The sequence below is a fragment of the Cucumis sativus genome, chromosome 1 (genome assembly GCF_000004075.3).
Source record: "Cucumis sativus cultivar 9930 chromosome 1, Cucumber_9930_V3, whole genome shotgun sequence".
NCBI classification, from domain to species: domain Eukaryota; kingdom Viridiplantae; phylum Streptophyta; class Magnoliopsida; order Cucurbitales; family Cucurbitaceae; genus Cucumis; species Cucumis sativus.
The window spans coordinates 18,985,669-19,009,174 of record NC_026655.2 but is presented as its reverse complement, the minus strand read 5'-3'; the positions used below and the strand labels follow the sequence as shown (position 1 = coordinate 19,009,174).

The 23,506-nt window shown below is 29.9% G+C and overlaps 3 protein-coding genes across 3 annotated transcripts; 1 reads left to right on the top strand and 2 right to left on the bottom strand.

The window, feature by feature from the left end:
• The first annotated feature begins 1,840 nt into the window (after positions 1 to 1,840).
• LOC101204143 (transmembrane protein 230) lies at positions 1,841 to 2,724 on the top strand. Its single transcript, XM_004146291.3, has 2 exons — positions 1,841 to 2,256; positions 2,359 to 2,724. The coding sequence occupies exons 1-2, from the start codon at positions 2,067 to 2,069 to the stop codon at positions 2,478 to 2,480; spliced, it is 312 nt and encodes a 103-aa protein (XP_004146339.1). The 5' UTR covers positions 1,841 to 2,066; the 3' UTR covers positions 2,481 to 2,724.
• Positions 2,725 to 6,492: 3,768 nt separating this feature from the next.
• Positions 6,493 to 7,251, bottom strand: LOC101203895. The gene has a single exon (XM_004146290.3). It carries the CDS (start codon positions 7,051 to 7,053, stop codon positions 6,847 to 6,849), a length of 207 nt encoding a protein of 68 aa, XP_004146338.1. The 5' UTR covers positions 7,054 to 7,251; the 3' UTR covers positions 6,493 to 6,846.
• Positions 7,252 to 14,405: 7,154 nt separating this feature from the next.
• On the bottom strand, positions 14,406 to 19,162 carry LOC101213124 (protein SMAX1-LIKE 4). The gene is made up of 3 exons (XM_004146326.3): positions 17,406 to 19,162; positions 17,098 to 17,311; positions 14,406 to 16,228 (listed from the first exon to the last, which is right to left on the bottom strand). Exons 1-3 carry the CDS (start codon positions 18,743 to 18,745, stop codon positions 14,720 to 14,722), a joined length of 3,063 nt encoding a protein of 1,020 aa, XP_004146374.2. The 5' UTR covers positions 18,746 to 19,162; the 3' UTR covers positions 14,406 to 14,719.
• Between the last annotated feature and the right edge of the window lie 4,344 nt (positions 19,163 to 23,506).

Here is a 23,506-nt window from a genome sequence, read left to right as displayed (position 1 = left end):
AAAAAACACAATTGGGATATATTTAGAAACAAATTTAGAGAGAGAAAAGAAAAGAAAAGAAAAGAAAATGAAATGATCTAATAATTACTATATATTCATGTCTTCTTCTTCTTCCCCAAATCTTGGGAGTGAAAGTTTCTGTAATTTATTTTGTATAATTGTGTTCCCCATGCCTATATTCTTTTGGGATTTTGGTCTTTAGGATTATGAACTTAAAAATTAATAAATGTCATTTTATAGTATTATTTTTCTAAAATATTATCATCAATGTTTGAACAATATTCCAATATGAAAACAGTTCAACCAAGAGAATCAAGAACTGAATTGTTTAAATGTTTCAGTGTTGATTACTTAAACTTATACTATAACATATAACACTTAGAAATTGAAAAAAGAAACTACTTCAAACTTTGATTTGTCCAAAGTGGACTTTTGAAAACCAAGTCGTAATATTAATTTAAAGGGTTTCGAGTTAAGTTATCTTTAATAATAGGTTTAATAAGGATCTTAATGCCTTCTTAACTTAGTTGTCAAAGTATATATGTGTTTGTGATTGTCACACAATGGAAATATAATTCCTTTTGTTTTGCTTCTCTTGCTTTTCTTCTTTGAATTGATTGTGCCTAAATCTTAGGAAGTCCACAACTATTTATGATTATTGTAATTCGTTTCATAATTATTTCTAGTTTCTCGTTTATTATACGGTTTTCTTTATTATTTTTTGGTTTTCCTTAGTTTCATAGTTTAAAATATAATTTAAAGAGTTTAATGGGTTTAAATGAATCATAAGATTCACACAATACAATACAAGAATGGTCAAACAAAAAATAAAAATTAAAGAAACATGTAAATTGATAGAATCATTAGAAAAAAGTTATAATGAAATAAAATTTCTAAAATTCAAGGCTACAAATTAATAGTAGAAAACAGGCCAACCCCACCAGATTAATCAACAAACATATATACCTTATTTTCTGAGAAAAAAAATAAAAAGTATGAATATCCAAAGGTATGTATATATAAAGAATGAAAATATGGCTAGTTCTGAAAATATAATTAAACTAAAAATTGGAGAACAACTTTCCATATGTATGTGTGTGAGATGTCAAATCGATGAGAAAAGTAGACAAGAAAACTCTGAATGACCAATACAATACAGATTGAAATGTGATAAGAATGGAGTACTACCCAAATTAATAATAATAATAATAAAACTCTACTTTTCTTATAAAGAAAAATGATCGTTTCAAAGCAAATCAATTAAAAGACAAAGCAAAGGCACATATGATCGTCTTTAGTATGACATATACTTTCTGATTAGTTATACCATAGCAAAACCCCATCAACCTCCTATAGTTTCATAACCATTAACATTAAGAGAGCACATGAAAATATCCTTCAACTTTCTAGTCTTCTCATGAAAGATTGGTTTGATTTTGGCCAAAACCAAGGATGGAACCAAACACAAACACCTCTGATTTTGAAGTTTTGGGTTGGGTTACAAAGGTATAGGTTTGGGCCTCTTGATTTGTGGGCCTCTAAGGCTGGGTTAATCAATTGGGCTTCATTGACTTGGGGTCTCTTTCTTTTAGAATTCTTCTTTATTTTTTTAAAGATTGTATTATTGTAATATAATTTTGTTAATTGAAATGGAATTATCATCATAAACTGGTTGATTAACGTTATCTAAATAAGACCTTTTCCAAAACAATGAGCAATCTATTGAACGGATCAAATATTAATTAAACAAAAACAAATGGATTATCTTAAACTTCAATTTAATATTCCTTTTGTTTGAATATAATTAAATAATTCATTAATTAAGACTTTAAATGTTTTTAATTTCCTTACACGCTGACGTGGAAGTTTTTGCCTTTCTTCTCACTCAATCCTTCGCTCAGAGTCAAAATCAGGCAGAGAGCTTTTCCCTTCTCTTTGCTTCAATTATCGTATTTCCACCGTCGCATTGCCGCCGCCGCCGCCACTACCTCCACCTCCCTTTCCTTCACCCAATTCCGACACTCTTTTTCTACAGATCCAACCTCCAACCCCTTCTTCTCCCAGAAATGGCGTATGTGGATCATGCGTTTTCCATAACAGATGAAGACATTATGATGGATTCTCCATTCACCGTCAATAATCGCCCTCCTATCAAAGAGATCGCTCTTGCCGTTTCTCTTCTCGTTTTTGGCATGATTGGAATCATTGTTGGTGCCTTCATGGCCAGTAATCGGGTCGGTGGTGATCGTGTTCACGGTACTCTTCTTTTTCCTTTATTATTTTTTCCTGTTCTTCCTCCAATTTTGCCCTAGTTCGTTCGAGGGTTAATTTTTGGTTTTGTTCTTCAAATAATTTCAGGGGTGTTTTTCTCGTTGTTGGGAGGTCTCCTGTTTATTCCAGGCTTCTATTACACAAGGATTGCCTATTATGCTTATAAGGGTTACAAGGGTTTCTCCTTCTCCAACATACCCCCTGTCTAAACTCTCAAAGTTCAACCAGTTCTTTACATTTGTACAGATTTTCTTCCACCTTCCCCTTTCTATGAAACTGTATCCGTTTACTATAGTTGAAGAGTGAGGAATTCTATGTGGATTTGCGTTGTGCATTATCAAGATAATTCTTCTTCTGTTTCTTGAAGTTTTTCTTTTTAGTGGTCGTTGACATAGCCATTTCAATGAATGAAGGCCTATATATAATATAATATACACAGTAAATTTCTGATCAGGTTTTTCTATCTCTATAATTTGAAAATTTCCTACTTTTTTGCCCTTGTCTGTTTGTTTGTTGGTTTGAACACATAGTTTATGATGTATAGGAAACAATGAATTAAAAGAACTAAATTAGCTTGCTAGTTTCAAGTCTCTTCTGGACTTGGCTTATCTAGCCCTAGGAGAGATACTAAGGAGGTTTTTATGGAAATTAGTTTATACATTGGCATCTGTCTTTTGGAAATTAGTTTATACATTGACATCTAGCCTTTTGCTTATATCTTATATCATTCACATACAAAATGTTGTGAATTTGTTGCACAACCCTTGCTTGGCCTCTTGCAGTTAATGAATGAGTTTTGTGTTTTTTGTGTTTACTTTCTTGGTTGGTAAAGATGCTTTGTGGAGTGATTTGTAGATTTGCTAGAAGACTATTGTTTTTGTGATAGGACTTGTCACAGTGAAATGAATTTTAAGGCATTGGTAATTAGAAACTAAAGCTTGGTTCTACGTGGAACTTTGGATGAGTAGTGTCCTCGGGAAGTTTGATTCGTCATGAAACTTTGGACGAGTAATTTGCATCCTCGGGAAGCATTCTTATCCTTCAGTTACTCACATTGCGTATCAATATTTGTTTTGTTCAAAATAGAGGTTTGTAGATTTTTATGTTCCATTATTTTCCAATTTGCATAAATTTGAAATACTTTGGAACTTTAGCTATCCTACTGGATGAGATGAGATGAATGAGGACAATAATGGATGAAGTAGTATGTCAAAGTTGGGAAACTAGTTAAAGTTCTTTATACAAACAACTTAAGTTCCACCAAGGTTTGGTGCAACTTTGGGCTGTGGAATAGACTATAGCATGAAGGTGCTAAAAGAGCTAACATGGATGGTACAGTTGAGTACATAAACCATTATTGTTTTGCTTGTTTATTTCATATTTTGTTCTTTTTTTCCCCATAAATATTGATTAAATTTCAATAGAGCACCCTTTGTAGGACCCGACAAACACAAATTCATTCAGGATATTGATTGGCTTTAGAAGTTTGTCAAAAGTGCCTATTCATGACTCTTTAAGCAGCATGCCTACATGCTGGTTGTTTAGCTATTCTCTGGATATGTAGTTATGGCTAGTACAAGAACAATCCTTTACTGCATTGTTATAGCCTGTAGCCTTCAAAGTTGCTTATGTGCTCTGCTGGTTTACTTCTGCCAAAAATTATTGTTCAGGGGAAAATAAACTTTCAGCCTATATGTTCCTCTAGCTCTACCTTTGATTATATAAATTAATCGGATTTTTCTTGTAGGTCTTTTCATCTTCAGAAACAGTTTTAAGGATCCCTGATAGTGAAACTTTTGATACAATATTACCCCTCAATTTCTAGCCTCGTAGCTCCAATTTGATGGAGGAACTTATTATATCCCCGTAAGTGCATATATATATGTCAAGGAGGAACAGATTGAACATTTTTGGTTCCATTGCTCATGCTGTTCGAGTAACTAAGGCCATTGCACGAACATTTCCTTCTCGATCATAGTAAGAATGAAGCACATCCTTTTTCTATCACATTTCACATGGATGGTTGATGTTGATATTGATATTGATATTGATCAAGTTCCTTTTTTTGTGTCGGAGACAAACTTAATTCTTTAGCCTCTGTTTTTCACTCCTTTAGTGTGCTATCTGATCTGCTAGTTCAATTCCAAGAGTTTCACATATACTAGGGGTGGTTTATTTGCAAGGTTGAAAATCTGTAGTAGCTAACAATCCTTGAATTGGATTGTAACTTACTAGATGCTTTCCCCCACGTTTAGATGCATCTGGGTGGGTCAGGTCAGGTCGGTTTGCAGAAAAATCAACCTAGTCTTGTCCATTTTTTGACCCCTAATAAAGCCCTCAAATTTAATGAAATGTGTATGTTGTTATTTGAGCATGAGTTGAATCCAGGGGCTGGGACACTTCCTTCATCATACATATAGTCAATTATAAACGTGGATGTTTGTTTGGTGGGAATCAATCTTTTGATATATATATATATATAATGAAATATATGTATATTCACAAAAGTCAAAATCTTGAATAATTAAAACACTACTATAATTGTTTGAATGTTTGGTTCGAAAGTTGGATGATATAATTGAGATTAAGTTAGAAGTTCATTTCATTAATTGAAAAGGGTATTGCGTGAGAATTAACTCAACTAATCTAATAATTATGGTCCCTATTCGAATTCTTAGCTAAATTAAGTATGGGATAATGAAGTATTGGTAGGCTTCATTTCTAAAACTAAATATAAAGAACTGCACTATTACTTTTTGTTTTTATTATAAAGATAAGTTTATTAGATGAGTACGTGTGAGTGAGTCGGTTGAGATGTAGGACACGTGTTACCAAACTTGGCCTTTAAAATAGAAGTATGTGTAAAGAGAAACGGTGAAGAAGAACAATGGATGTGAATAAGAATCACCAACAACAGAACCAACAGAAATCCAAATCGAACAACGATACCGGCCGGGAAAATGAAGCCATGGATCCGACGACGAAGCTGTTGATTCGACAAGCAATTGTAAACGGCGGCGGCGGCGACGATGACAACGGCGGCAGAGCAGAAATTCGCGGCCCCTCGGAGGTTTTAGCCTTCACCAGATCAGTCAACAAAACTGACTCTTCTCTCGAATGATGGTTTTGTGTTCTCTTTGTTTTGTTTTGATTTTTTAAATTTATGCTTAGAAACAAACACTAATTACCATAATGCTTAATATAATGTTTTAAAAAGAATAATAATAATAAAAGAAGACATATCACATATGAAGAAGAAAGAAAACATGGTTTAAATGTTTAGGTCCAAGTAAATGTTGATGTGCCCAAATCCTTTATCTTTTCATTTAAGTTTGACCAAAAACAAAAGTGGGAAAAGAAAAAAGAAAGTATGAAATAGGAATAGAAAAGGATGGTGGTTTTGCTTTTTGTATCTTTTTATAATTACTCTTTTGTCCTTTTTATTGATGAATTATGTTGTATGCGACTATGTTCTAGATCATTATTAATTATCAAAATCTAATCATCCAAATACATCACACTCTCATTTCTATGGTGGTTTTAAGATTTTGTAGCACCCACACTTGGTTTGTATAAGGTCTTTAATCTGTCACCAATTTGTAGATCTTAAAACCAAAGGATGGCCGTATGATTTGAAATTTTGTATAGACAAAAAGGTTAATTAACAGTTTTGTTTTTCTTCTTTTTGATGAACTAATTAAAGTAAAGAAAATATAGGATAAATTTGTGGACATTATTGAAAAAATACATAAGATAGAGCGGAGTGGGCATTGTGATACAAAAATGAGCTTAAAGAGAGGATTTGCCACCCTAGTAATCCACATTGAAATTTCAATCACATTAATCAAAATATGCTTTTTTTCTAAAAATTTGAAGACTAAACATGAACTTTTAAAAGTTCAGGAACCAAAAAATTAATGAGGAGCAAATCAAAATCAAATAATATTTTCTTTAACCCCCTCGTGTTTGTTTTCTATTTTTTAGATCTACAGAGAAAAAGAGATTTTCAACTTTGAAATGCTATTTTTCTCGGATCCAAAATCATAAAGTTTCAATCGAATTATACCTAAACTTTAATTTAATTTAATTGTATCCATTATCTATGTTAATTGTTACAAATTTTATCCATTAAATATGGCCCATGAAAAAGAGCATATTCTATACATTGAAGCCATCTAAATCAGAGAGCATAAATTAAAAGCAACCACATGCAATGGCAAATCAATCAAGAAGATGAACCAATATTTCAATTAATATAGAAACGCCGAAGATAAATGTGTCTTCCTCTTATCTACAACCTTTTTTTTTTTTTTTTTACATTTTACTGTACAAAAACAAGATTAGAGTAGAGATATATATCCATCTGAATTCGATTCAGATCCAATAACTCCTGATCCTGATCCTCATCCGTTTCATCAAAATTCAGTCAAACACTTGAAGGAAGAACAGCCACACATGAATTTTACCAGTAGCGGTTCCAATAATTAGACGATTAATCGATCGATGAAGAAAATTAAACCGATCGACACGTACGACCTAATTTAATTTCTTTTAGATTATAATTAATCAGTACTACTACCAGTGGCACAATTCGAGGCGGCGAGAACAGAGAGTACAGAGATACTTCCTCTTGATCTTGAGACAGAGAGGAAGAAAACAGAGCTTCCATTGCCTTTCCACATCAATGGCGTACACTTTTCCTTGACAGAAAGGACATGTTCCTGGCGCTTGTTGCCTTCCGAGCTCTTGCTCTTTCTCTTCCCACACGCATGCTAGCCACATTCTTCTACAGCTAACGAGAGAGGAGATTCTGCGGCGGAGCGACCGAGCGAGCGAACAATCTTGGCCGGAAAGCGAGAGGGAAAAAGAGGGGGGAATCGGAAAGCGAGAGAGAGAAAGAGAAAAAAAATAATAAAGAAGAAGAAAAAGGGAAATTTGGTGCGAAAGAGAAAGAAAGGCGCTTTTTAGTTGTAATAATAATAAAACGAAGATATGAAATCCGATATTTATAGAGAGAGAAATTCAACTTTTATTTATTTATTTATTTTTAATATCCATTATACTCTTTTTAATTTATGAATTATCACTTTTCTTTTTCTTGAATATACTAGATTACTCTTTAGGGTTCTTTTTCATCATTAAATTTTCATTATTTTTGTAATTTGTTAAGACTAATGTTTTCAAATTATTCTTTTGTTAATTATTCTAATAATACATATACATCATAAAAAAAATTAGAACACGATGCTTATCAAAATCAAAATGTAGAAAATAAATGGCAACTTCTAAGTTACCTTCTCCGCTCGACTATGATGACGTGGGTCAAACCCATTACTTGTTTTCCAATGCATTACTTGGAAATACCTCATTTGGTCCAAATTATTCCATAACCAATGTAAACTTAAATGTATTATTGATTTACACTTACAATTGATAATAAAATTTTAAGAAAAACTAACTTTAATTACATATAATCAAATTATTAATTAAACCATATGATTTTAACATTGTTATTCTTTTCATAAATAAAGAAAAAAATATATCATAAACTTAATTATGACATTTTTCAAAGAGTTTATCTTCGTTTTTTTTTTCCTTCTAAAAGGTTAAACAAGTCTTTTTCTCTTCAAAATAATTAATTTCCACTTGAACCAACCATTAATCTAAAAAAAATGTTAAATATATGTACTTTATTTTAATATCACTTAAGTGGATATTTGAAAAGAAAAAAACAAAAACAAAATTGCATAGTCATGTGAAAGCTTAGAGTTCATACTTTGTCTAATAAAGTTTCAACAAAACCATAATTATTTTGAAATATAAGATAATAATTATTTTAGTTCATTCAAATTGAAATTATTATCTATATTTTAATTTTATACATTTACTTTAGTTTTAATGAAAGTCTAAGTCTTTAGTCATTTTTTAATTAGTGTCAATTTTTTCTTGATCAATGGATGTGTGTATTAAAACTTGTTAGTTATATTTAATAAGGTGTAAAAACATTCGTTAAAACCCTTTTTCTTTTACTTAATGTAAACTGAAAAATTGAACAATCAATTCAGCATCTAAATTAATAATTTCAATTATTTTTTATTATTGTTATATTCATCCATTTTAGCATATGTTTCATGAGTAGTAAATGAAATTCAATAATAATGTAAACATATTCGTATTAATAAATGTGATCTCATTAATATGTTCTTTTCTATTTATAATACTAAGATCAACCCATCTAATTTTTCTTTTTAAATTTTAGTTTGAGGAATTACTATGGATATAATACAACATTGAAATTATTTCCAAAAAAAATGTTTTCTTTTTATGTATTGTTCCCATTATTTATTTACATCTTTATTTTAGTCCTAGAATTTTGTGGTTTATTTTTCTCTCCCTAAAATAGAACCTTTTCTTTAAAAAAAGACCCAACAATTATAGACCTTTTACGCAATATTCTATTTTGATATTAGAAAGAATAATTTAGGGATAATAATTGCAAAGTAGAACAATGATTTAGGATGCATCCACATACTTTACTTTTATTAAAGTTTATTAAATTATTGCAACACTATTATTATAAGATTAAGAAAAAAAACTATACAATTCTAATTAAAAAAATTTAGGGATAAGAAATATTTACTTATGTTTGCCTATTATTTTTATTGCAATTCAATGGATTAAAAGAAATGAATATAGTAGCTTTTTTTTTTTTTGTTCTTTTTGTAAAGGATTAAAATTTTAAAAACTGATTACTAAAATTGGGTAGAATAATTCAGAAAAAGAAACTGAAAGTACAAAAATTAAAAAGTAAGTTTGAAAAATTAAAAAGAAAAAAGAAAAAGAAAAAGGGTAGGAAAAGAAAAGGCCAAACTGAAACAGAATAGTTACGTGGCGTCACTATCAGACGGGGGTTTCCACGTAGACGTTAGGAAATCCACGTCACGCGTTGCCATAAAAACCACAAGCCTAACCTTCTACGATTTTATATCCCTTTTTACCAACTCACCAATCTCTTGAAAACGACCTCTTCATTTTTGTTCTCTCTCTCTTTTTCATTTTATTTTGTTACATTATTTTCATTATTGTTTTTTCTTCAATTTTTTTAAAAATATTTTTACTATAAAAATTTGGAGAAAAAAACTTAAGTATTAGAGTTTATGAATTAAAAACAATAATTTAAAAAGCGATATTTAACTCAAATAAATAAAATTTGGACATATTTTAATTTTCACGTTTGCTTATGTAAAGGAAAATGGAAAATACTTGTGAGTTGTGATGAGAGCGTTGGACAGGTCATTTACCATTTAGGAAAACACGATAATATATTATTGTTGTGATGGAATTTTATTTGATTGTGATGTTTTCTCAATTAAAATATTATTTTATTTAGAAAAATTGCTAAAATTGCTAAAATATTATATTATTTTATTTACAATGGAAGATCAAACTTTCAATTTTCAAACTTATTAGTGTTATGTAGTTTTTAACATTTAGACATATATTATAAGGAAAAGAAAAGAAAAGTTCATATGTTTATTAATAAACAAACAATAAAGTTAAAAATCATTAGACATATTACCTGATACCACGAAGCTCAACCACCTAATATTATTTAACATTTTGTATATTTTGAATTGGATTTTTGCAATAAAACAAAATATACTTATTAATTGATTGTATTTTAATAATAATAAAAATATTACATTTAAAGCTGGTGAATATTTTGGACTAACTTCCACCATCTTTTTATTCCTTACACATGTCTGTCATTTTCCTCATCACAAAAAGAGTATATATATATATATATAAACATTTATGCTATTCATTTAGTTTTATATCATTTTGCTTTTCATCTACAGTAAATATTTCAATTATATTAAAGAAAAAACTATTTTCAATTTAATCCATAGTATAATATAAAATTCTAAAATATCTTATTGTGAAATGGATGTTTGAAAATGATTACATGGAGGAGGTGTTTTAATGATATTTAATTAACTTATAATTGCTAGTATAGTTTCAGTTGAATTCACGTCGACGTTTATAAAATATTTCTATAAAACAACGTTTGTACCGTTATAATATAAGCAAGATTTGGTACCGTTATCTTGTTAAATGATGAGTTTGATTCATTAAATTATATTATGGTTGTGTGTGGTTATATTGTTATTATTGGGTTTTTAGGATATTATTATTGTTATTAATAAGACCACATGAAACCTTGCATGGATAATAATAATGAATTGTGTATTACATATTTTAAAAACTATAAATATATATATAAAAAAAATATGTTATAGTCTATTCAAGATATAAATCTATCTCACTCATATATACTATAAGGGTACGTTTGGGAGGAGGAGTTGGGTTATGCAACCCTTGTTTGGGGGAAGGGTTATCATAACCTTAGTTTTACCCCTAACCCCTCTCCTCAACCATTTCTTAATCCTTCCTCAACCCTTCTCCAACCCTTTCTCAACCCTTCTTCATTTATAATTAATTCATTTATTTTAAATTCCATTTTTTTTCTCATTTATAGTTTCTATATACATTATTAAAATTTTAATTTCTTCCGTTACTTTTGAATTAGATAATTTATTGTAAATTACACAATTAAAATTTTAATTTAATTACCTTCAATTAACTCTATGTTAGAATTCACATCAATATATTTATGAAATTAAGATTTTGATATCAATCTCAACTTTACTGTATTTTGTTAATTAGCTTAAATATCTAAAGAATATCAATTCAATAAAAAAAAATGGTACAATTTTTACAAATTACCATAAATTGATTACAACAATTAACGAATTATAAAAACTATTTGATTAATTAAAAATTAGTGAGGGTCGTAAGTTCAACAAACCTAGAGGTGGTTGGTCTATATTTCGTCACTTTCATAATGTTATTTTGGTTATTAAATTAAGTTTTGTTAAATTAACATAACAAATCTTTTGTTATAGAGATGGTAGATTCATGATTTTTTTACCTAATCATTATTGCAGGATGACTAAAATAAATATTTTGAAAGCATATAAACCATCGTTAAAAATAATAAAAATTAAAGTTGATATTTTAAAAATATTCTAAAATAAATTGAAGAGAAACCTAAAACTAGATTTATTGTAATTTTTCACCAAAAACAAAACTAGAATTGGTAAAAGCCTTGATTGTTATTTTCTATTTTCACGACTTCGTAATTTGGATAGTTATTTGCTTTTATTTACATGTTTATGGGTCATATGTCACATTCATAAAAATCAATTTATTGAAACGTAACGTTACTTACAAAATGTTGAAAATGAACGTTGTAGTTAAATAAATCAAGACAACTTATTTTACAAAATCTAGGACAATTTGGTAAATTAAATAAATGAAATTTGTGTTATTGAATTTAGAATATGAATTAAAAAAGAAAATTATTTGCACATAACCACTACTTAAAAAAGATTAAAGAAATTAAGGAATTTTTTTATGAAAACTAGAACGATTTGGTAAATTAAATATACAAAATTTATGTATTAGATTTTGAATATAAATTTTTTTATCCTTCTAATTATTGTTATTATTTTGAGAAAATTATTATGCTTGTTATCAATAAGAGATGTATGTTCTTAAATATGGTGATGCCATGACTCACTTGTTTGGATCAATTGACTTGCTGAAAGGATCATTTTTAGGTTTTGCTTGTTTTTCACGTAAGTTTTAGAAGAAAAAAAAAGTAATTTGAGTACATTTTCCTCTCTTAAATCACTGATTGATCTAAAAAAATATGTTATCTAATGCTTCCCTCTACTTGTGAACTTGATATATGAAGAATGTTCAGCAACTTGGAATTTCAATGTAAATCGGGTAGGAAAAATAACATTGCATCAACTTTGAATACAAGACCTCTTTAAAACCATCTAATATACTTTGATATCATTTCACCGAATGACCCAAAAGCTTAAGTCAATAAATGAAGGTAAATTTCAACCTCTTTTCTTTTACTTGAGAGTCCAAATTCCTTCGCCTTCATCCTTCGTGTGATTCAAGTTTTAATTTTCTTTCTTTTTAGTCGTTTTTCTTTTTCTTTTTCCTCGTGCTATGAATCTTTTGATCGATTAATTTGTTAGGTGATTGTTTTTGTTGCCTTTGTCAAAAGGGGTGGATAAATTTTCTAATTTTCTTCATGGATTAGTTGTGCATATGGTGTCTTTGACCTTGAGTTTTAGCCCTTTGTGATTAAGATAGTGATCTGTTGTTGTGACTTGACCATGAATTACGAGATGTTTCTGCTTAGAGAAAATTAATTAATAGATGCAAAATGTTTTGAAATAATTTATGAATTTAATTTATTATTTAATCAACAAAATTAAATATGAGTACGTACCTAATATTTAATTTTATAATTAATAAATGTTTAATACAAAAGCAAAGAAATCTTACCATATCCATATTGAATGGACACAGGCACCGACAACAAACCTTCTTTGTTTGGTCATTATTAATATTCACGTCAAGAAATAGATCAATCTTAAATTTGATTTATAATAAAAAATTCATTTCATTATATGCTAGAGAATTTAATCACATACACTTGAATGCTCAAATCAATCTCGTATTTATAAGTAACTAAATAGTAGCTATTTAGATCTACCAAAATTTAAAATTATAATCCTCCTCTTAAAATCTTGTCTACCAATAACAATTGTATTATTGCTCAAACTCGATCTCAAGCATATTTGTTATTAATATAGACAAGTTCAACTTGAATTGCTCAACCAAGCTCTCTTAAGCTCCTCTAGGCTCCATACATGGATCTTGAAAGCTCAACTCTCTTAAATTGAGCTTTCCATAGGTTGCTCTAAGTTTAAACTTGGGCTAATTTCTTATAGATTCTTCCAAACTCTTTTCCTACCAACCAAATAGTTACCCAAATGGGGTATGATTGTGTTAATTATTTTAGAGAAATTATTATAGTTTTCAACATAAGAAACATGTTGAAGAAGTAACATCACCACACATATGTTTAAAAATAATTAATATGGATACCCCGCAAGCTTGCTGATTTCAAAAGTATATGTTTCCTTCTCACAATAATTTTCAACTTTTCAAATTATTTCCCACACAAACAGTTTTTCTATTTTTAAAATGTAAAAAAAAAACCTTACCTCACACATCATTCCAACCTTAAGAATTATTTACTTTGAAATTTTTTTCATCAAAATTGAAGTTGAAATTTGAAAATGAAAGGTGGCCAATTCAATTTCAAGAGAGCAATTTGGGTAATTAATTTTGAATCAGCAATAGTAATATAATAGTATTTGAAAATTTAATTTGCACGTTGGAATGTATTAATTAAATGTTTATGGATCATTTAGTCAAAGTTGATGACTTAAAATTCAAGTATTTTTCTAAATTGTCCAAATAAATGGTTTTCTCGTTTCAATTACTTTTTTTAATAATTAAAAAATTGACCCAATTCAATTTTTAATTCTTGTAACCATTTTAGGGAGGAGATTATAAAGATTCCGATACCGATAGATATTGGAATAGATATTCAAACATTTTACTTTGAAAGTTGGTATGAATTATGGTCAAATTTATTCTAACATAGATATAATAATTTTCTCTTTAAATTGTTTATATTTAATTTTAATATCAAGTCGATTCTCTTTTTTCTAAGGAGAAAAACTTAAGCTACGTGTAAAGATAAGGTATACTACTTTTGTATTCAACTTTTTAATCGTCTTACTCCAAAACATAGACCATACATTTACATGAATAGATTTTGAATCCACACAAAAACTTTTGTTTTTAAAACATTGATTCTAAAATGGTTTTTCATGATCCTACAAGTTTAACAAAATTTGTAACATAACTTTGTCACATTGCACACGAGCTATGTTGTATAAAATTGCTTAGTTCAGGTGGGAGCATGTCTTCTTAAAAGACAACGTTCTATAGCGTGTATTGGTCCAAGCTACAAGTTTTTTCAAATCTTGATGGATTGATTTGCATTACTAAATTTATACAATAGAAAATATATCGATTAAAAAAACGAGATAAAAAGTACAAAAAAAATAATATTAGACATACATATACACATTTTCATTAAATTTCACTGCACACTAATTAGAAAAAAATTCTAAAATAATGGACGTGTCATTTCATTACTAATCGAGACTTTTAAATAATAGATATTATTTTAGTTCACGGGTCTCACATGGAAAAATTAAATAAAAAATTATATAAATACTCAAACTCAGTTCTATTGATTATCTTTTCCAAAATGAAAAAGAAAAAAAAAACTTTGGATTAGGGAAAAAAAGACCCAATAATAAAATCAAGATCAAAATTAAGAAGAAGAAAAAACTGAAAATGAAAATTACAAAAAGGAGATTTTCCATTGTGTGTTCTTCCAATGGATGAGTAGCAGAATAAGAAGTCGTAATTTTGTAATTCAGTCCATGAAAGAAAGCCTTATGATTTGAGGCAAAGCTGTTCCTTTAAACCCATTTTCAATGGCCCCATCTTCTTTCCCACTCAAACACAGCCTCACATCGGCTCCTTCTTGCCCGCCAAATCCAACCCCTCTCAAGCTCGTTTCGAAAATCTCCGTTAACCATTTGTTGAACACTCCATTCCCGAAACAATCCGACCTTGATGAAATTGATTCCAGTACTCTCTCTTCCACGCTGAAATTCGCTTGTTTCTTTAATCCGAACACCCCTTCAAATGATCTCACGATCTTCGACTTGAACCATTCTCTTTGCTCTCTTTTTGATAATGGGGTCTCGTTGAATACGAAGCGGTTGTGAATTAACTGCTGAAATTGGAGTTTCTTTGGTGGGGATTCTGGATCGGTTACCAGATGTATGTTGTCGTCCTCTGTTTTTTCTTGTGCTTCTTCGTCTTCCTCTGCTTTGAGATTTAGGTCGAGTTTGTTAAAGCTTGATTGTCTCGATAGGCTTCCACTTCCATTGATTTTCACTGCATCGATCGTATTAGTATTGGGGTTTGCATCTTCTTCCTCTTCTTTGATTGTTCTTTGATGCTTTGTGTTGATTGGGGATTCCCATTCAGCTCTGCGCTTTTGATCTAAACTAAGCGCTCCAAAGCCAGTATTGATCGCAATATTCATTGTCATTGGGATTATAGAATCTGTTTCCTTATCTCCTCCTTCTCCACCGCTGGTTAAAATGAATATGAATTGCCTTGTATCTCTATCTTTTTCATCCATTCCTCCGAATTTCCCACTCTGGAATCCATCTGCTAGGAATTTCATGAACTGAGGATCTCCCTGATCGATATCTTCAACTAAAACAACTAGTTTTTCTTGTGTTTTCATGGCGTTTTCAACGATTTTAGAAGGTGGGTTTTCCTCATTATTACCTCTCGCATTGATCTTGCAGAGTTGTTCAACAGACCCAAAAATAGATTCTGCTATAGCTCGAGCTAACCTTCTTTTCCCAATTTTATCATTCCCTTCAATCAGTATCCAAAACAACTCTTCATTTTTGGATTTGAAACTCATCAGTGCTTTTGCTATTGAAGGAATGGTGTCTGATTGCCAAGGAACATTCTCTGCCAATGATTTGCATAGATGATCTCTTTGTATAGTTGCTTCACTCTTCTTTGTCAAATCTTTTGGATCTTTGAATAAAGAGTCACCTAGAGATAGAGAAATGTCTACTTCTTTGTTATCTTCTTCCATGTTCTTGAGATTGTCTAAGCTTGGCGTTGCATCTTGATATTTGTCGAAATTGAACTCGGTGATGCAGGATTGCTGGCGTCTAAATTTAAGCATCTGGTTTGAACTTCGTGACATTTTTAATGATGGTTCGGTGAAGCAGATTGTATTTGAATCTTGGAACATTGTGTTCTTGGTTGAAAATGGATTTGACCAAGTGTTGAGGAAGTTGCTTCCACTTGAACTTTCATTGCTCTGCATTGTGGATTTCTCCTGACTCTGATGACACAAGAATGGAAACCACGTTCAGATGTTAGATGAAGATCAATCCTTTGAGAGCTCATTTGGTTAATAACATAAAACCTAACCAACTTAGCATAGACTCTTTCACTCGTCTCAAATTTTAATATGAAAGTTGAAAGGATCGGAACCTCAACTAGGATATGTTGTCATGCGAAATTGAGGATTGAGAATTGAACTATGCTCATAGCTACTATGAAACATATGTTATAATTTCTTTGCATAAATACTAAAATGAATAAATTTTCCTTTGGATGTAGTCCTAGAGCCTATAAAAAAAAGTTAATTACAAATGTTGTATTTGATAATCAAAATTCAAGTTTATTAACACAATTCCACCTCTACCTATTTTTGCTACTAATGTTTTAAAAACAAAACCAAGTTTCCAAAACTATAAATATATAAATAGTTTTTAAAAACTTTTGTTTTTGTTCTTTTGAGGAAACAAAAACAATTTTTAAAAATATAAAATTGATTATTTAAATGTTTTGATTTCTAATTGAAGTTTAATTTTTTTTTTAATAGAAACATTAATGGTTTAATTTTTTTTACAAAACAATCAACCTAATCGATATAAAATTGAATTTTAAGCGTAAGTGAGATAAGTAACAAATTAAAACTGCAGAATTATTTAATTTTAAAATATATATAGAGAAACAAAATTGAAAGTCGTTACCAAAATAGAAACAAAGAGACAAATTTTGTAAATTGAACTAAAGCAAATCATTGATACATGATTCCTATTGGTTTGTTCAAACCAACTTAATTGCATTGGTTTTCTCTACACTAAACTTCATCAATCAATCAAGTTCTTCATAAACGAGATGAATTCTGTTTCGTATTTGTACCTTAAGATGGGATAGTTGGGTGCTGAAGGGCTGCAGCCAAGAAGGCAACTCTTTCTGCTGACTTGACTTCAATGGATGAACTTCCTTATCATGATTAGAAGAACAATCACAGCAACTGAGCTTCTCTTGCCCCTCTTTACCAATACCAAATGGCTTTGTTTCCCACACTTGTGATGGATTATGACCCAAAGCCGTGGTCCTTGACCCATGAAGACTGCAAAAAAGAAAAAGAAAAAAAGAGGTAAGATCATCAACCAACTTATAATGCTATCTATCTTTATACTTCAAGTGTAAATAGTCAATCATACCTGAAACTGTGCAGGCTTAAGCCAAGTGATCCATCTGAAGGAACAGGTACTGCTTGAAGATCCCAACGAGTTTCGAGTGTCGGATGTCTCATTTGACATCTCATGTAAGTCTGGTAACTTGCTGTTCCTACTAGCCATAACTTTGTGCAGGAAATACTATGGAATGATATTAGTCTCGAGATTTCTTCAATCATGTGATCGATTTGGCTGTAACTTGAAGCTTCTTTACTAGACGAAAAGCTAGTTTCTTCTCTTTCTCTAACATCTGTTTCTACCATCCATTTCAAATCTCCTGTATATATTATGGCTCCCCATCCTCTTGATGTAATGGAGTCAATGTTCCTTCTCAGCTCTGCTACCTTCATTTCAATGTCTTCTCTTTTCATGGAGCTTAAAGAATCGGGAGATAGCAAAAACTCAATGAATTTTGTAGATTTTAGTTCATTTGGGACCTCTCCTCTTGCTACTCTCCCCATAAGCTCTGAAATTAAACCTTCAATCATTGTTATGGAATCACCAATTATGACAGTGTTTTTTCTCTTCCTCCCAAGCATTGCTTCAAACACTAACTTGATATCTAGCTTTAAGGAAGAAGCAGATTCAGCAATAACATTAGTGTTGGGTACTCTCTTTTGTGGGGAAAATGGAAGCGGGTTTTGCTCAGAGGAGCGAGTCAAGAACTGGGTTTGCCAAAAATCCCCTGGATTGAAAATCAAGTTATCTCTTTGGTCAGAATGATGATCGGTACGAGAAGGGGAAGAAGGAGAAGAAAAGATGCCACCAGAACTACCATAACAATGAAAAACAGACGAAACAGAGGAATCCTCTAAGTTACTCTTGACAAGAGTACTAGAAAAACCAGCCTCTCTCATAACTCTACTAACACTTGGATCATCCAAAATGGAAATTATGAGCTGCTCCAATTCTACTTTAATGGCTAACACTGGCTGATGTTGTTGTTGTTGTTGCTGCTGCTGCTGTTCTAAGCAGCCTCTTCTTTGGTTGGCTTGAGCTCTTTTAAGTGCTGCAATGAGTGCATTAGAGAGTGAAGGTTGTCCATGGAATAAAGGACCAGGTGTAGTTGGGAGTCTATTGAGAGCTACATTGAAACAAAGCTCAAGAGCTCTACAATGCAGAGGATGTGAAGTTTGATGTGGTTGAGACTTGAGGCATGCTTGTCTTAACAGATTACTACTCCTTGAGCTGAACAAAGTAACAGCCACATGAAGAGGAGTGAGCTGAGCATGACCTCTCCTCCTTGCTAAGCTCAGAGATTGCTTCAACACGGAAGCAGCCTCCGGTGTGAAGGTCTGATTCGCTGCACAACCTCCCGATCGCATCACTTACCCGAAAAATCCCACCCCCACCAAACAAGTTTATCCTTATCGTCCAAAAGAACAAGAACAAGAACAAGAAAAAGAGTTCCTTTCTTTCTTTAGTTCAGTGAAGGCCTCAGTTTGTGATTGGAGGAGAAGTTTTTTGTTAAAGCTGTTGTTGCTGTTGTTCTTATTCTTCTTCCTCAAAGTAGGAGTTAGCAGAAGAAAAATGGAAGTGTCTAAGAAGTTGATGAGCTGATGTTAAGTTGTGAGAGTGAGTTTTTGAAGAATATGGAGAGAGAGTATATGGTTGAAAGTTGAGAGTTAGGCTTTAGAAAGATGAGATTGGACCAAATCCCATTCTTTTTATACTAACTTCTTCTCATGTTTTTGTTTTGGTATGAAATTAAAAAACTTCCTTCTATTTTGGCTTCTCTCCCCCTCCTTTAGGCTTTCTTTCCATCTGTTATCTCATCCTCTTTAACTTATTAACCTCTCCCCACTTATTTTCCCTACTTTTCCACAAGTAACTTTTCTATTACGAATATCATCAAACAAAGAATATAAAAACCGTAAAAGAAGAGACAATCAACACACTTACGTAATCTACTAATAACGTATTAGCTACAAAAACAATAACACCCGACTCATACTAGATTATTAGTAATACTAAATAACAAATTCAAAACATTTCCAAACAATCTTATTTTTAACTAACAATTCACCATCAAATGAATTAATTAATTAATCCTAATTTATGTTATCTGTGTTATAAAAAGAAAAGAAACAGAAAGGGTGTAAAGATGAATCATAGAATTAATAGAAAAAAGAAAAGTAAAAACATAAAAGAAGAAAAAATAATAATAAATGCATTATTATGTCAGAGGAATCAAAATGTGATGATTGTATGAGATTAATGATCAAGAACTTTATGAAATGCTGCAACTTCTTTTGGTATTCAAAATGAATGAATAATATTATTTGATGAGAAAAGAAGGGGTCCATAAGCAAAAAAAAAAACAAAATAAAAATGGTGATTCATATTTATATATTCTTCATAAAAAGCTTTATTGGGAGAGAGTGAGTTTTGAAAATTTTTACACATCAGCCTTTGAATTGGAGAAACAACAGGAATTCAAAAGAGAGTACTACTAAAGGCTTAAATTAAAAAAGAAGATTTTTTTTTTCCAACTTTTTTTCTTCTTCTTTCTTTCACTTTATTTTTTTTTTTTCACTTTGATTCAATGTTTAATTATCAATGTGTTCTTTATATGTAATAAAGGATGCAGAATGTTGGAATGTTGTCTGAGAAAGAACAAATAAAAGGGTTTTGAGTCTTACCAAATATTCTACTTCACTAGTGAAACACACCATTTCCTATACTAAAATCTTTCTCTCTCTCTCTCTCTCTATCTCTATCTCTACAAATTCAAATGACCAATCACGAAACCGTTCTCGAGGATTGTTTTGGGTCGCTTTAAATCGTTTCGATGTGTTTTTTCTTATTCTTTCTTTTTCAATAGGCTAAAGTGTGTAAAAGAAATGCCTGGACTTTTATCCTTTGATTAAAAAATACTTATGTTCTTTCAGTGGTAACGTAGCGTTTCTAGACTATTTTTGAAGTAGAAATCTTTTATATAACGTTGGATTGAGAAATGACATATATAGAATGATTAGGGTCACTACAATAATGCATGTCTAGATTTAGTTCGAAATGTTCAAGAAAGGATATGGGTTAATATCGTAAGTACTTTTGAAACAATGAGTAAATTGCATTCATCTCCATCCATTTTCTCACTTACAAAAGAAAAAAAAAAGTTTACCATTTACCTCGTGACAACTTATGATTTGATATCCAGGTGAATCATATAAATTAAAGACGAGTATATATATCTCGAGAAGCACAAAGTATTTTTCTTTATAATTAGCCTTTTTGATATAATTTTTTTACAAACTTTCAAACTTGTGTGAAGCCTAGAGTTTGATTGATATGTATAATATGAATGATTAAGATATTCAAATAAGTGACCAAAATGATGAAGAGAAGAAAAACATAACCCCCCAAGCTGCAATCCCATAGACATTATTACTCAAATAAAGAGAGAAAGAGAGAGAGAAATAGAATGAAGAAAGAAGAAAAGAAGAGAGATAAACGTAGAAGAATCTGAAAGAAAAAGAACAAAAACCAATTATTTGAATTAAGACAAGAAGATTCAAAACATTATCAAAAACTTTGTGATTTTTGAAAATTATATACAAAACCCAGAAGGTCACTTTTGGGTCAAAAGTGATTTACCAAAAACTTAGGTCTCCAACAAGCTACATATATTCACATTCACAAATTAATATATATCCCCTTCTGACCAAACTTTAATGTTCCACACACCATTTTCAATTCATATATTCAACCTTAAGCTTTCACTTTCATAGTCAAAGTCATCAAATTCCTCCCTCCATTAATCCCTATGCATCAACCCCTTCACTTTGGACTTTGTGTTATTTATCTAAACTTTATTCACATAACTTTGGATCCTCTCATTCTCAACATTATTATTTCTTCCCACATACATATACATAACTATATCGACCTTAATATACCGTCTTTGTTTGATCAACTTGCAACTCAACAAAGACTAAGTTATTGGTTTTATGAATGTTTAGAGACCAAAAGTGTTTATAATCCAAAATTTACAAATTCTTTTAACATGATTATACCCGGAGTTTCATTTTGTCATGAGAAATCATTGGAGCATTATACTTAAAGCAAATTTTTTTATATAAAAGAAAAAAAAAACCTTATAATTATTATTAATTGATTTGCTCTAGTTACAAGAAAAGTATCAAATTGCCCTTTTAAATTTTATGATCCAAATGAAGCTAATGGATAAATAATAATTGAATCTCATTTCTTTCTAAAAATGTGAATGATTTGGTCCACATTTAACCCAACAGATTGTCAACATAAAAAGGAAACAAAATTAAAATCAAAAGTTATTAACTGTTTGTTTCTATATGAATTTAATTACAAAAATTCATATACCAAACTTATGTCCCAAACCTTACCATTTTTATAATACTCACATCCCAATGTCAAAGTTGTTATGAGTTTTTTTTTTTTTTTTCTTATCGAATAAGTTTCTTACAAATGTATCTTCACATCTAGATTTGGAAAATATGATTGGTAAATCATACAAATTATAATTAAAATTAACTCTAAATTATATGAAAGAGATGGTAATTTTTATTTTATTTTCTTTTAGAAAAAGAAGAGTCAAAACTAGTTAGAGATTTGTAGAGATTAAAAAAAATAAGAATAAAGCTGGCTCAAACTTTAACACACAAAAAAGAGAAAAATCAAAGCATCCAACACAATTGGAATTAAAGCCAACTAGTAAAAATAGTTTCATTTCAGGTCAAATTATTACAACTTTCAATTGCATTAAAATTAATATGATTATACAATAAGATATGTCACTCTTCCAACTAGCTTAATTATGTTTCCTTTGATTAATTTCAACAACCAATCTAACGAAGAAAGTTGGATTAAGGTTATAACCTTTTATTGATCACCAAATAGGTCAATTCCATGATAGTTAGGATCGATAGATTTTGAAAAATATTGACTTACAATTAGAATGTGAATTCAGCACTATTTGATGCAAAATTAGTTAAACTCATATTAAAAAAAAGTTCAAGGAACTATTACAGTTGAATTGGAATTAAAGGTTAATTAAGAACACATCCATAAACCTAATTAAACACAAAAATCTTAGTAAGTTTCAACACCAAACTTCTAATTTAATTAACTCTAATTAAAGCTTTAATAAAGGTTGACACATTGAGATATTTAATTGCATCACTAACTAATTTCTAACATTAATTAAATGATCAATCAAATTCAAATTTTCAAAGTTCAATTAAAACCTGTCCACATCAGTTTAGGTTAAAAATTTTGAACATTTGCTTTTCAAAATAATATATATCAAATAAATTAACAATTATAGTAAGATGATTTTAAAAAGAAATTACTTAATTGGATTATTTTTTAGTTTGTTGAAACAAAAATCTAGAAGGTGCATTTAGAATTATAATAACAAAAATTTCTTGAAAAATAGAAAGTTTTAGGGGAAAAAGAAAAGCATTTTGATGCTGAAAGAAAGGGAAGAATTTCTCTTTTTTACTACAATTTGACTGTCAGGTTGAAGACAAAAGTTTCAATGTTTTTCTTTTCTTTTCTTTTTTCTTTCTTTCTTTTTTTTCTTTTTTTCTTTTTTTTTGAAGAAACAAAAGTTTTTCAAGGTTTTAAATCATTAATGTCTTATAAAGATATAAAAGTATACAAATAAAAATATATATACACATTGTATGCCACCAAAACTTATATTTCAAAAACATAATAATAACCTTAGTAGATTTTATTTTTCCATATTATTCCATATTATCCAATCCATATATCTCACTTGGCGGTCTTAAATTTTTAAATTTTGTTTAATTTTGTACTTAATCATGTGGTGGTTTATATCATTCGATTATCAATTTATTTTTGCATTTCATTCGTTATGTTTCTATACTATATCTTAAATTTAGATTTGGAATTTGACGTAAATTTAAAAAGTCACACAAAAACATTTCTACACCCAACGTTCTTTTTTGACATATTTAAAAACGTGTGGATGTTATTTAGATCATTAAAAAGAATTGAACTTTTTATTTATATAGACGAGTAGAACAAAATTTTGTCGATTAGCATGTTAATTTTCTAGTAGTATATACAATTTATATGTT